This window comes from Coenobita brevimanus, chromosome 23 (genome assembly GCF_032717465.1).
Source record: "Coenobita brevimanus isolate Jiangsu-jjx chromosome 23, ASM3271746v2, whole genome shotgun sequence".
NCBI lineage: Eukaryota > Metazoa > Arthropoda > Malacostraca > Decapoda > Coenobitidae > Coenobita > Coenobita brevimanus.
Genome location: NC_136976.1, coordinates 3415075 through 3427500, shown reverse-complemented (window position 1 = coordinate 3427500; position 12426 = coordinate 3415075). Strand labels below are relative to the sequence as shown.

Sequence of the window (12426 nt, the reverse complement as noted above, 5' to 3'; positions counted from 1 at the left end):
CCTTACATACTTATAGTGTTGAAAATTCTATCTATCTATCCATCTGGAAGTCCATCTATCTATATCTATCAGGGAAAATCTATCTGTCCATCTATCTATCAATGTATCTATCAGAGAATATTCTACCAAGTTATCTTTCTGTATCTTGGAGAAATCTATCTATATCTATCTGGCAGAAATTTATCTATTAATCTGGAAAACCTATATATCTATCTGGAAGACATTATATCTATCTATCTATCTGGAAGACATTCATATCTGTCTGTATCTATCTATCTATCTGGAAGACATATCTATCTATCTTGAAGACATATCTATCTGCATCTATCTATCTGGAAGACATCTATATCTATCTGGAAGACATCTGTATCTATCTGGAAGACATCTATATCTATCTGTATCTATCTGGAAGACATCTATATCTATCTATCTATCTATCTGGAAGACATCTATATCTATCTATCTATCTGGAAGACATCTATATCTATCTATCTATCTGGAAGACATCTATATCTATCTATCTATCTGGAAGACATCTATATCTGCATCTATCTATCTGGAAGACATCTATATCTGCATCTATCTATCTATCTGGAAGACATCTATATCTATCTGCATCTATCTATCTGGAAGACATCTATATCTGCAACTATCTATCTGGAAGACATCTATATCTATCTGCATCTATCTATCTGGAAGACATCTATCTATCTGGTGTATCTATCTAGGAAAAATCTATACCTGGAAGAAGCCTATCTATCTGGAATAAATCTATCTATCTGGGAGAATGCTATCTATCAATCTATCTATCGTTACAAGTTAGAAGCAATGAAAACTTAAAACAGATTAAAATATAAAAATTCACTTGAAATATTGATGTTAGAGAGAGAGAGTTACTCCTAGATATTCAGGTTCCATTACCGTTCGTTTTCTTTTAAAGGATATCGAGAGAAAACGTACGCTTTGTGTGTGTGTGTGTGTGTGTGTGATTCTCTCTCTCAAAGCTGCAATTATAAAATATTCTCTCACGCTCCTGCCTCTTCTCACACCCTACTCACGAATGTGTATGCATTTGTGTGTGTGTGTGTGTGTGTGTGTGTGTGTGTGTGAGAGAGAGAGAGAGAGAGAGAGAGAGAGAGAGAGAGAGAGGAGAAAAGAAGCATTACAAACGACTCCCATCTTTCCACCCTCATTCCCTCAGCGTGGTAAAGTTTGTTTGTAAACTCTCGTAATTTCTCGCGCTTTGCAGAGATCCCCGAGAAGGCCATCCGGGAGCCCAAGAGAAGTTTCGGCGATAGGATTGGTGGGCTTAGGAGACGCCGACTGATCAGGGGTGCCGAATTCTCCACTTCGCTTCGTCTGCCAGTGCCTGAACCCTTTCCTGTGACGGTATGGACTCTTTATTTGAATTTTGAACCCCGTATTATTGAATTCTCCATTTCATGTCTGTTTGTCTACTATGGGAACTAATCTGATATATTTATGCATCTATGTTTTTACCTCAGCTGTCTATTTAATCTATATATCTATCACTTGGTACTGATAAATGAATTCTCTACTTCACTTCGTCTACAGCACTTTTGTTTTTACCGTGGCAAAGATCCCTCACCCCTTTCAGGTCAGTTGATGGCCAGGTGTAGTCAGGCTGGAGGGGTGATTTGACTAATAACCAAGGAGACTCACAGGAGGGCTTTAGAGAGAAACGAATCTTAATCCCTATCTCATAACTAAGCCTCATGGAATTTCACTCTATCATGACTTACCTATTGAAGTTTAGGGAGTGAAATTATTCTTTTATAAACTGCCTTCTCCATTCTCACTTCTATAATCAAGCATATATATATTTTTTTAATGCAAGAAAGAAGGAACCAAAGGCCAGAGTCCGCAAGATCGTTCCCTCCAAAACAAAATAGCACACCAGTTTCAAGACCCGTTCATTCAGGATTACGTTCATACCCGTAAACACACTGCACCTGCATCACTTATTCATTTCCTACTCTCACTGTCACAACCACACCCACACCAGCAGCCTTACCCATAAAATACAGTATACCTGCATCACTTATTCATTTCCTACTCCCACTGTCACACCCACGCCCACACCAGCAGCCTTACCTATACCTGCATCACTTATTCATTTCCTACTCACACTGTCACACCCACGCCCACACCAGCAGCCTTACCAATAAAAAGTACCTGCATCACTTATTCATTTCCTACACCCACTGTCACACCAGCAGCCTTACCGATAAAATGATACAGTGAGTTTATGAACCACCCTGTATGCTCAGAACTCAAGTTTTTAAGACAGAATTTACAATATTTTAAATTTTTGGTGCCACTTTCTATCATTCCCATAAAATTTCCTGAATACCTAAATTTAGTACTACCTGTAAAACAAACTATTTATTTTCGTCGGGCATCGTACTGAAGGGGTGAACTAAGAAAACGGGTGACAAACTATTGACCTTCCGGAGGGTGCGAAGGGTGGGGGAGAGCCTTCTGTCGTGCTATCCTTTTCTTATTAACACGCTGAGGAATTATATCACTTTTTCGGATTATATTTTGGCTAATGACTGAAGATGGAGTAAGAGATTGACGAGGAGAGTGTATGTGAGTGAGTTGGAGGGGGAGAGAGGGAGGGGAACGCCAAGGATGAGATGGAGGGATGGAATGAAGAGGTATATGAGGGAGGGGGGTGTGAACTGGAAGCAGGGCAGTGAAATGGCGAGGGACAGGGCGACGTGGAGGCGATTTGTTTGTGGGATTAAGGCGTCTGGCAATAGATAGATAGATAGACAGACTGAGGATTTTTTTAACTTTTTCAATTCTCAATCCCTAACCTTCACTCCCCACTCAATGCCCTCTCAGATCGACGACGCCTTGCTGGAAAGGGTGGAGAGGGAGGCGAGGAGAGTGACCCGGGCCGTGGTGGATCGAAACAACGTCCATCACAACAACCACCACCACCACAAGACCTGCACCATCCTCGGCGTGGTGTATAACCTGGGAGAGGTGATTGGTAAGTGAGACGGAGGGATGGATAGATAGACAGATAGATAGATAGACAGGTTATTACAGATAGATAGATAGGGAGGTTATTGGTCAGTGAGATGGATAGATGGATGGATGGATAGATAGATAGGGAGATTATTGGTGAGATGGAGGGATAGACAGACAGACAGATAGATAGGGAGGTGATTGGTCAGTGAGATGGATAGATAAATAGATAGACAGATAGGGAGGTTATTGGTGAGATGGACATAGATAGATAGATAGGGAGGTTATTGGTAAGTGAGATGGATAGATGGATGGTTAAATAGATACATATAGAGAGATAGTGATAGGTAAGAAGGTAGATAGACTGATATAGATGGATAGACAGATAGATAGAAAGGTAGGTAGACTGACAGATAGATACACAGACAGATAGATAGACAGGTAGGTAGATTGATATAGATGGATAGATAGATAGATAAGAAGGTAGGTAGACTGACAAATGGATAGACAGATAGATAGGAAGGTAGGCAGACTCACAGATGGATAGATAGATAGATAGAAAGATAGGTAGGTAGGCAGACTGACAGATAGATAGATAGAATGATAGGTAGGTAGGCAGACTGACAGATGGATAGATAGATAGACAGGTTGGCAGGTAGGTGGATAGACTGACGGATAGATAGACTGGATGATAGACTGACATATACAGATAGATAGATAAACAGATCGATAGGTTGGTAGGATGACATAGATAGACAGATAGATAGACTGAGGTGGGTACAGTGAGACAAGGAAACAGATAGACATAGAGATAGACAGACATGAGAGCGAGAGAGAGAGAGAGAGTTAATTTAAAGAATGGGACAGAACTTATAAAGTGAGCTATCTTTAAAAGTACACTTGTTAAGTAGTTAGGATGGCTGTGTAAGTAGCGAAAGACGTACACACCCACACATCCATTTTGGCCAGTGTGTAGTGTGTCTGAGAGAGAGAGAGAGAGAGAGAGAGAGAGAGAGAGAGACTGTTTTCTTTAGCCCTATATTACCGTTCATAAAATGCAACTCATCTATACATCAATGGATAGATAGATGTATTATAGATAGATATAGATAGGTAGATTATAGATAGATAGAGGTGTGTGTGTGTGTTCTTATGAGGAATAGTTAGGTCTGTGTGATTTGCTTATATTTCTGTGTAACTGTGTAATAATAATAATAATAATAATAATAATGGTTAATAATAATAATAATAATAATGGTTAATAATAATAATAATAATGGTTAATAATAATAATAATAATAATAATAATAATAATAATAATACGATGATGATGAATATGCAAAAGAAAGCAGAAGTGGTGATTTGAGAAAGAGAGAGAAATAAGCGAGGTAGGCCTGTATATCTATTTATCCATCTATCTCCCCAGGTGTATGAGAGAGAGAGAGAGAGAGAGAGATGAGTCTGTGTATCTATGTATCTTCTCGACAGGTGTGGCGTCGGACGTGTGTATGGAGTGCAGGTGTGCTGACGGGAAGATGTTCTGCTCCCCACGCTGCTGTTTCCTCCCCTCTCCCCTCCACCTCAGCCCAGCGCGTCAGCAGGACCTAGAGGACCAGGAACCAGACCGGCCCAGACCACACCCCCTCTCCTACGTCAGGAATCAGTACATGGAGGGACCCTACTTGTAGTGGCGTGGAGAGGCAGTTACTGTATCACTTCACTAACAGCTTTTTAGAGTTTTCAGCCTATGTTTCTTTCTTTTCTCTCTCATGCGTCGGGAATTAGTATATGAAGGAGGTTTACTGGTAGTGGCGGAGAGAGAGAGAGAGAGAGAGAGAGAGAGAGAGAGAGAGAGATACCAAATAAATTCACTAACACGTTTTTTCATCTCTTAGACTAATCGCTGAGAGGCCTCCTTCGGCGGCCTTCGCTCGATGTCAAGTCGCTGTCATCAAAAATTAGTCATAACTCGGGAACCGGTGGCCCGATTGGACAGGAAATTGTTGTATGCTTCATGCTGATGCCTTTCAGCGGTATCTTGCTCTACCCCAAATCTGCGCTACATTCGCCGGTTTGGTTGTGTTACGGCAGCCAAACAACAACATACAGAAATCGGATCATTATAATACAGATATATACAACCCTCCTCTTCCTCCACCTTCTTCCCCGCCTCTCTCTCTCTCTCTCTCTCTCTCTTATTGGCAAAGACAAGCAGAAAGAGAGAGAGAGAGAGACATAAGACACCTTTAGGTTTCTCTCTCTCTCCCTCTCTCTTATTGGCACAGACAAGCAAAGAGAGAGAGAGAGAGAGAGAGAAATAGACTGCTAAAGACAATCAACTACACAATCATTTCTCTCTCTCTCTCTCTCTCTCTCTCTCTCTCTCTCTCTCTCTCAGAAGCTAGTATATGGAGCAGTCCTACTTGTAGTGGCATACACGCAAGTAACCTCCATATGCTTTCACTAACACGCCTTTAAGAGAGAGAGAGAGAGAGCACTAACACCACAGGAATCAAGCGACAGAAATATCAAGCCTGCGTGTGTGTGTGTGTGTGTGTGTGTGTGTGTGTGGTGAGAGAGAGAATAACAATACACAAAAATTCTCAATCGCATACACTTGTTAATCTACTGGTCTCTGCTACAGACTGATAGATAGATATAACGATAGATAGACAGGCGATAGAAATGCTGATAGACAGAAGAGAAATAGATATATGGAGACAGGCATGGATCAAAACTAAAAGACAAATATATAAAATAGATAGATAGATAGATTCACAAATAAGTAAGCAGATACAGAGGTGAAGATTTTTCGACTTATGAGTTAAAGAATAATATATAAAAAAAAATTGGGTGTGTATAAATTAAAACTCAAAATAATTTAAGTACTTTGAAATAAAATAATGGCTGAGAATTTCGAGTCGGTGAAAAAATGAAGGAAGTATTTTATGTAGAGAGGAAGTTGAGGGTGTTGTTGCCTCTCCACTCACTGAACGGGCTCTCTCTCTCTCTCTCTGTGCTAAGGGATCTTTGTATGCGGCACGTGTTAGGAGTGTGATGCTGTATGGTAGTGAGACCTGGGCAGTAAAGGAAGAGGATATTCACAGGCTCAAACGTACAGAAAGGACAGTGATTAGGTGGATGTGCAGTGCGACCTTGAATGCGAGGCCTGGGGGGGCTAGGATTACGATGGAAGAGTTGAGAGGAAGGATGGGACTGGCGTGTATTGAGGTTGTGATGAGGAGAGGCAGATTGAGATGGTTAGGGCTTGTGGTGAGGATGGAGGATGACAGCTGGGTGCGGAAGGTGGGAAGAGTGAACGTCGGGGGGGGGGGGGGATGCGAGTTGCAGACCGGAGAAGACCTGGACCGAGGTCATAGAGTGCGACCTCAGGGATAAGAGACTGAAAAGGGAGGCTGCCAGAGATCGAGCAGCATGGAGAGACGCATGCAAGAATGTTGAAGTCTTTATAAACGATACGATACGACGATGGGCAAATATTGAAATTAAGACACTATGAAAACATTACATATACTCGTAAACATAAACACAGACACATGTAAACCAAAGACGTACACAGCCACAACTTTCCATACATACATAAACGTACACAAATACATAACTTACAATACACAATAAGCACGGACACACACACACACACACACGCACACACACTCTCTCTCTCTCTCTCTCTCTCACTATCTATCAGATTACCTTTATATTTGGCATTACATAAAAATACCATAGACCCACAACTACTATCTATCAATCAATCAATCAGTATCTATCTACTTATCTATCTATCAACCCTACCAAGCTTTACCAAATATAAATCTCATTCAAGCTTTACTAACGTGTAATATTGTAAGTTAAGGACACTGGTATATTAAGAAAAAAAAAAGTGTGTTGATTTAAAGAAAAGAATGTTGGATGTGATTGGAAAATGTTTACTGTCAGGCAGAAGTCACGTGGATGAGCCTGTGAATGTTTACTGTTGAAGAAAGATGTGTTTACTGAAGGCCAGGGATGTTGAATGTGCCTGAGAATGTTGTAATGTTAAGTAGAAGGCACAGATGAGCTTATGAATGTTTACTATTGAAGAAAGATGTGTTTATTGATGGCTAGGGATGTTGAATGTTACTGTGAATGTTTAGATGTTAAGCAGAAGGCACAGATGAGCTTATGAATGTTTACTATTGAAGAAAGATGTGTTTATTGATGGCTAGGGATGTTGAATGTTACTGTGAATGTTTAGATGTTAAGCAGAAGGCACAGATGAGCTTATGAATGTTTACTATTGAAGAAAGATGTGTTTATTTAGGAGAAGGAATGTTGAATGTTACTGTGAATGTTTAGATGTTAAGCAGAAGTCACAGATGAACTTTTGAATGTTTACTGTTGAAGAAAGATGTGTTTACTGAAGGCCAGGGATGTTGAATGTTACTGTGAATGTTTATTACGTAGTCTATGTGATGAGTTTCTAAAAGTTTATTCCTGAAAAAAAATATAATAAGATTTTTTTCAATGGATCTGTGTACTACGTTTGTGCTAGTCAGTAATATTGTCTGTGAAAATAAATGTACTGAATAAGAATGTGTTTTGATAGCCTGTGAGAGAGAGAGAGAGAGATTTTTTCACTTGCAGCCATGTTTATTTTGTGTGTGTGTGTGTGTGTGTGTGTGTGTGTGTGTGTGTGTGAGAGAGAGAGAGAGAGAGAGAGAGAGAGAGATTTTTAACTCGAAGCCATGTTTATTGTGTGTGTGTGTGTGAGAGAGAGAGAGAGAGAGAGAGAGAGAGAGAGAGAGAAAGAGAGAGAGATTTTACTCAAAGTCATGTTTATTGTGTGTGTGTGTGTGTGTGTGTGTGTGTGTGTGTGTGTGTGAGAGAGAGAGAGAGAGAGAGAGAGAGAGAGACAGATTTTACACGAAGTCATGTTTATTGTGTGTATGTTTGTGTGTGTGTGTGTGTGAGAGAGGGAGAGATTATAACTATGCATCTAACTAGTCTGCAGCTAGTCCTGGCATCTAGTTACTCCTTCCACTGGACTGCCTGGTGAGTTTTTACATAATATTAATAACTTGCAGGTAACTTTTCGTGACTTCCTTCCATCATCAAATATTCAGAAGGAAGGAAGGCAGACAGACAGAAGGGGGAAGTAGGCAGACAGACGAGGAAGCAGGCAGATAGGGGGAGAATAATTAGACAGACAGACAGAAGGAAGGTAGGCAGAAAGACATGGAGAAAAGGAGGAAGTAGACAGAAAAGGAAGACAGATGAGGGGAACGGGAAGGAAGATAGATGGGGGGATAGACAGACAGACAAGGATGACAGATGGGGGACAGACAAGGATGACAGATGGGGGACAGACAGACAGACAAGGATGACAGATGGGGGACAGACAGACAGACAGACAAGGATGACAGATGGGGGATAGACAGACAGACAGACAAGGATGACAGACGGGGGGATAGACAGACAGACAGATGGGGGATAGACAGACAGACAGACAAGGAAGACAGATGGGGGATAGACAGACAGACAGATGGGGGATAGACAGACAGACAGATGGGGGATAGACAGACAAGGAAGACAGATGGGGGATAGACAGACAGACAGATGGGGGATAGACAGACAGACAGACAAGGAAGACAGATGAGGGATAGACAGACAGACAAACAAGGAAGACAGACGGGGGATAGACAGACAGACAGACAGACAAGGAAGACAGATGAGGGACAGACAGACAGACAGACAAGGAAGACAGACGGGAGACAGACAGACAGACAGAGAAGGAAGACAGATGGGGGATAGATAGACAGACAAGGAAGACAGATGGGGATAGACAGACAGAGAATAAGCAGGCAGACAGATAGGGAAGCAAGCAGACAGAAGGGGGAATAGGCAGACAGACAAAGAGGGAAGAATGCAGACAAAGAGGGAAGCAGAGACAGGCAGAGTGGACGGGAAAGAGGGAAGCAGACGGGGAAGTGGGGGAGGGTGACAGGCAGGCGTGTGAGGATGCAGCGATAGGGTAGGTAGGAAAGCAGAGAGAGAGAGAGAGAGAGATGAGGAAAGAGGGGTGATAAAGAGAAGGGAATGGAGAAGAGGGGTGAGGGAGAGAAGGGAGAGAGAGAGAGAGAAGGGAGGGGGAAAGAGGGGAGAGAGAGAGAGAGAGAGAGAGAGGGGAGGGAGGAACACAAGGGCTCAACATTCTGGCTCGAACCGCCTTCCGGGCAGGTCGCGTCTCTCTCTCTCTCCCTCTCTCTCTCTCTCTCAAATATTTTAAGTGAAATTTAAAGGAACCTAAAGTGAAGATTTAAGGAAAGTTAATATAATTTTGAGAGAACGTGAAGATAATTTTTAAAGGAACGTGAAGATAATTTTAAAGGAACGTGAAGATAATTTTGAAGGAACGTGAAGATAATTTTTAAAGGAACGTGAAGATAATTTTTAAGGAACGTGAAGAGAATTTTTAAAGGAACGTGAAGAGAAATTTTAAAGGAACGTGAAGAGAATTTTTAAAGGAACGTGAATATAATTTTTAGAGGAACGTGATGATAATTTTGAGGAACGTGAATATAATTTTTAAAGGAAGATGATAATTTTAAAAGAACGTGATAATTTTAAAGGAACGTGAAGATAATTTTTAAAGGAACGTGAAGTTAATTTTTAAAGGAACGTGAAGATATTAAGGAACGTGAATATAATTTTAAAGGAACGTGAAGATAATTTTAAAGGAACGTGAAGATAATTTTAATGGATCGAGAAGATAATTTTAAAGGAATGTGAGGATAATTTTTAAAGGAACGTGAAGATAAATTTTAAAGGAACGTGAGGAGAATTTTAAAGGAACGTGAAGATAATTTTAAAGGAACGTGAAGATAATTTTAAAGGAATGTGAAGATAATTTAAAGAAACGTGAAGATAAATTTTAAAGGAACGTGAAGATAATTCTAAAGGAAGGCTAATATAATTTTTACAGAAAGGTGATATTTTTAAAGGAACGTGATGATAACTTTAAAGGAACGTGAATATAATTTTTAAAGGAACGTGAGGAGAATTTTAAAGGAACGTGAAGATAATTTTAAAGGAACGTGAATATAATTTTTAAAGGAACGTGAGGAGAATTTTAAAGGAACGTGAAGATAATTTTAAAGGAAAGTGATGATAATTTTAAAGGAACGTGAAGATGTTAATTTTTTAGGAATCTGGAGTGAATGATGAAAATTTTTTGGATAAACATTAAAGATTCTGATGTGAAAATGAATAATATTTTTTTTATTAATTTAAATGACTAAAGTGATTTTGTAATGAATGTTTTGTTTTTTTATGACCCTGAAATGAAGCGTGTGAGAGACATTGGTACAAATAAACAAATTACTTATGAATTTTTACAAGATTTGTGTGAATTTTAAAAGGCTTGCTTGAAGGAAATCTATCTGAGTTCTGAGGGGAATTTAGAGTTAGTTCAATGTGCCTGGCTAAGAAAAAAAAAAAAATGCTTGTTATAAGGTTTTCAAATTGAGTTGAATAAATTTTTAAATGTTTCAAAACAGAAAAGAAAACCTGAAAAACGGATATTTGAAAAACATTCATGATACATTTCTTTTATTTATTTATTTTTTTATTTTAGACTGTTCATTGGATTATAATAGGATTCATATGCACTGTTATGAAAAAAAGATGATTTCTTAAAATTTAAAAATACTATAAATTATTAGTAAATTTTAAATCAACTGTTATAAGAATCTTGAAAATATTTAAAGGTATATTAACAGCGAATTTAAAGCCAATTTAAACGGAAATTTACAGTGATTCTTGGGGAAAACTTAAAGTGATTTTTATGGGAATCTAAAATTATTCTTGGGGGTTTCTAGTGATTTTTAAGACACTCTAAGTAATTTTTAAGAAACTAGGAAATATATGGCCAACGAGACAATTTTATTCAGATTAAGAAAAACTCCCTAATATATATATATATATATATATATATATATATATATATATATATATATATATATATATATATATATATATATATCATATATATATATATATATATATATATATATATATATATATATTTATATATATATATATATATTGCCAGACGCCTCAATCCCGTTTGGGGTGGCCACAAACAAATCGCCTCCAAGTCGCCCTGTCCCCCGCCATTTCACTGCCCTGCTCCCAACTCACACCCCCCGCTCTCATATACCTCTCCACCCCATCCCTCCATCTCATCCTCGGCCTCCCCCTCCCTCTTCCCCCCTCCATCTCACTCACATACACTCTCTTCGTCAGTCTCTCACCCTCCATCCTCTCCACATGGCCAAACCACCTCAGTGTGTTCCTCATAACGCTTCCTATCACATCCACATCCACACCACAACGCTCCTTTATATCCTCATTCGTCAGCCTGTCTCTCCACGTGACTCCACAGGCTCCTCTTAAATAACTCATTTCCACTGCTCTCACTCTTGACTCGTGTTCTTCCAACAATGTCCAAGCTTCACTTCCGTACGTTAGAGTTGGTATCACAATACTGTCATGTAGTAACTTTTTCACTTCCATGCTCACTTCCCTGTTTCTTATCACTGCTTTCAAGGAACCAGCAACCTTTCTTCCCTGCTGTACCCTTTCAAGCACTTCACCCTCCAAACCTCCATCCTTACTCATCACACTACCCAAATACTTAAACGTACTCACATTTTCCAATTCCTCACCATCTAACCTCGCTGTACATTCACTAACTTCACCTCTCTCAAAGACCATCACTTTACTCTTCCCTACATTCACCTTTAGGTTCCGTTTCTTACACACTCTCCCAAACTCATCCACCAAGCCTTGCAGCTCCCCTTCGTCTTCACTCAACAACACAGTATCATCTGCAAACAACAGTACAGGGAGTTTCCAAACACTATCCTCTCTCACCAGGGCCACTCCAACATCCACTACCCTACCTTGTACCTCTTTTATTACCCCATCCATGTACAGATTGAACAACCATGGAGACATGACACATCCCTGTTTCAAACCAACTTTCAAAGAGAAAAATTCGCTTAGTTCACCATCCACACGCACTGCAGCCTTCGCACCATCGTACATACTCTTATATATATATATATATATATATATATATATATATATATATATATATATATATATATATTAAAAACGCTTCTAGAGTATACTACGTTTTTTGTGACCTGCTATTTCTGTTTTCTATGTCGAATGGGATATGTTTTTATTCAATTATTTTTCATCATTATTACTTTATTGTTTATCATTTACTCATATTATTTTTATTTCTTAACTAAACGGTATACGGTATATTTTCTCCATTTCTAGACACAGGAAAGTGCCTGTTCCTGAGATTCACAAAGGAATTTACTATACTGTATATCAAAACAGTGATATTTAAAT

At 39.3% G+C, this 12426-nt stretch overlaps 1 protein-coding gene across 1 annotated transcript in view; it reads left to right on the top strand.

Annotated features, from left to right (window-relative positions):
- The window catches only part of LOC145392634 (uncharacterized), a 109886-nt gene extending 97460 nt beyond the window's left edge, over positions 1-12426 (top strand). The window contains exons 4-7 of the mRNA XM_080266959.1: positions 1250-1389; positions 2872-3022; positions 4489-4663; positions 12358-12426. Of these exons, the coding sequence (XP_080123085.1) occupies positions 1250-1389; positions 2872-3022; positions 4489-4663; positions 12358-12424 (533 nt within the window). The 3' untranslated portion in view covers positions 12425-12426. The remainder of the gene's footprint in view (positions 1-1249; positions 1390-2871; positions 3023-4488; positions 4664-12357) is intronic.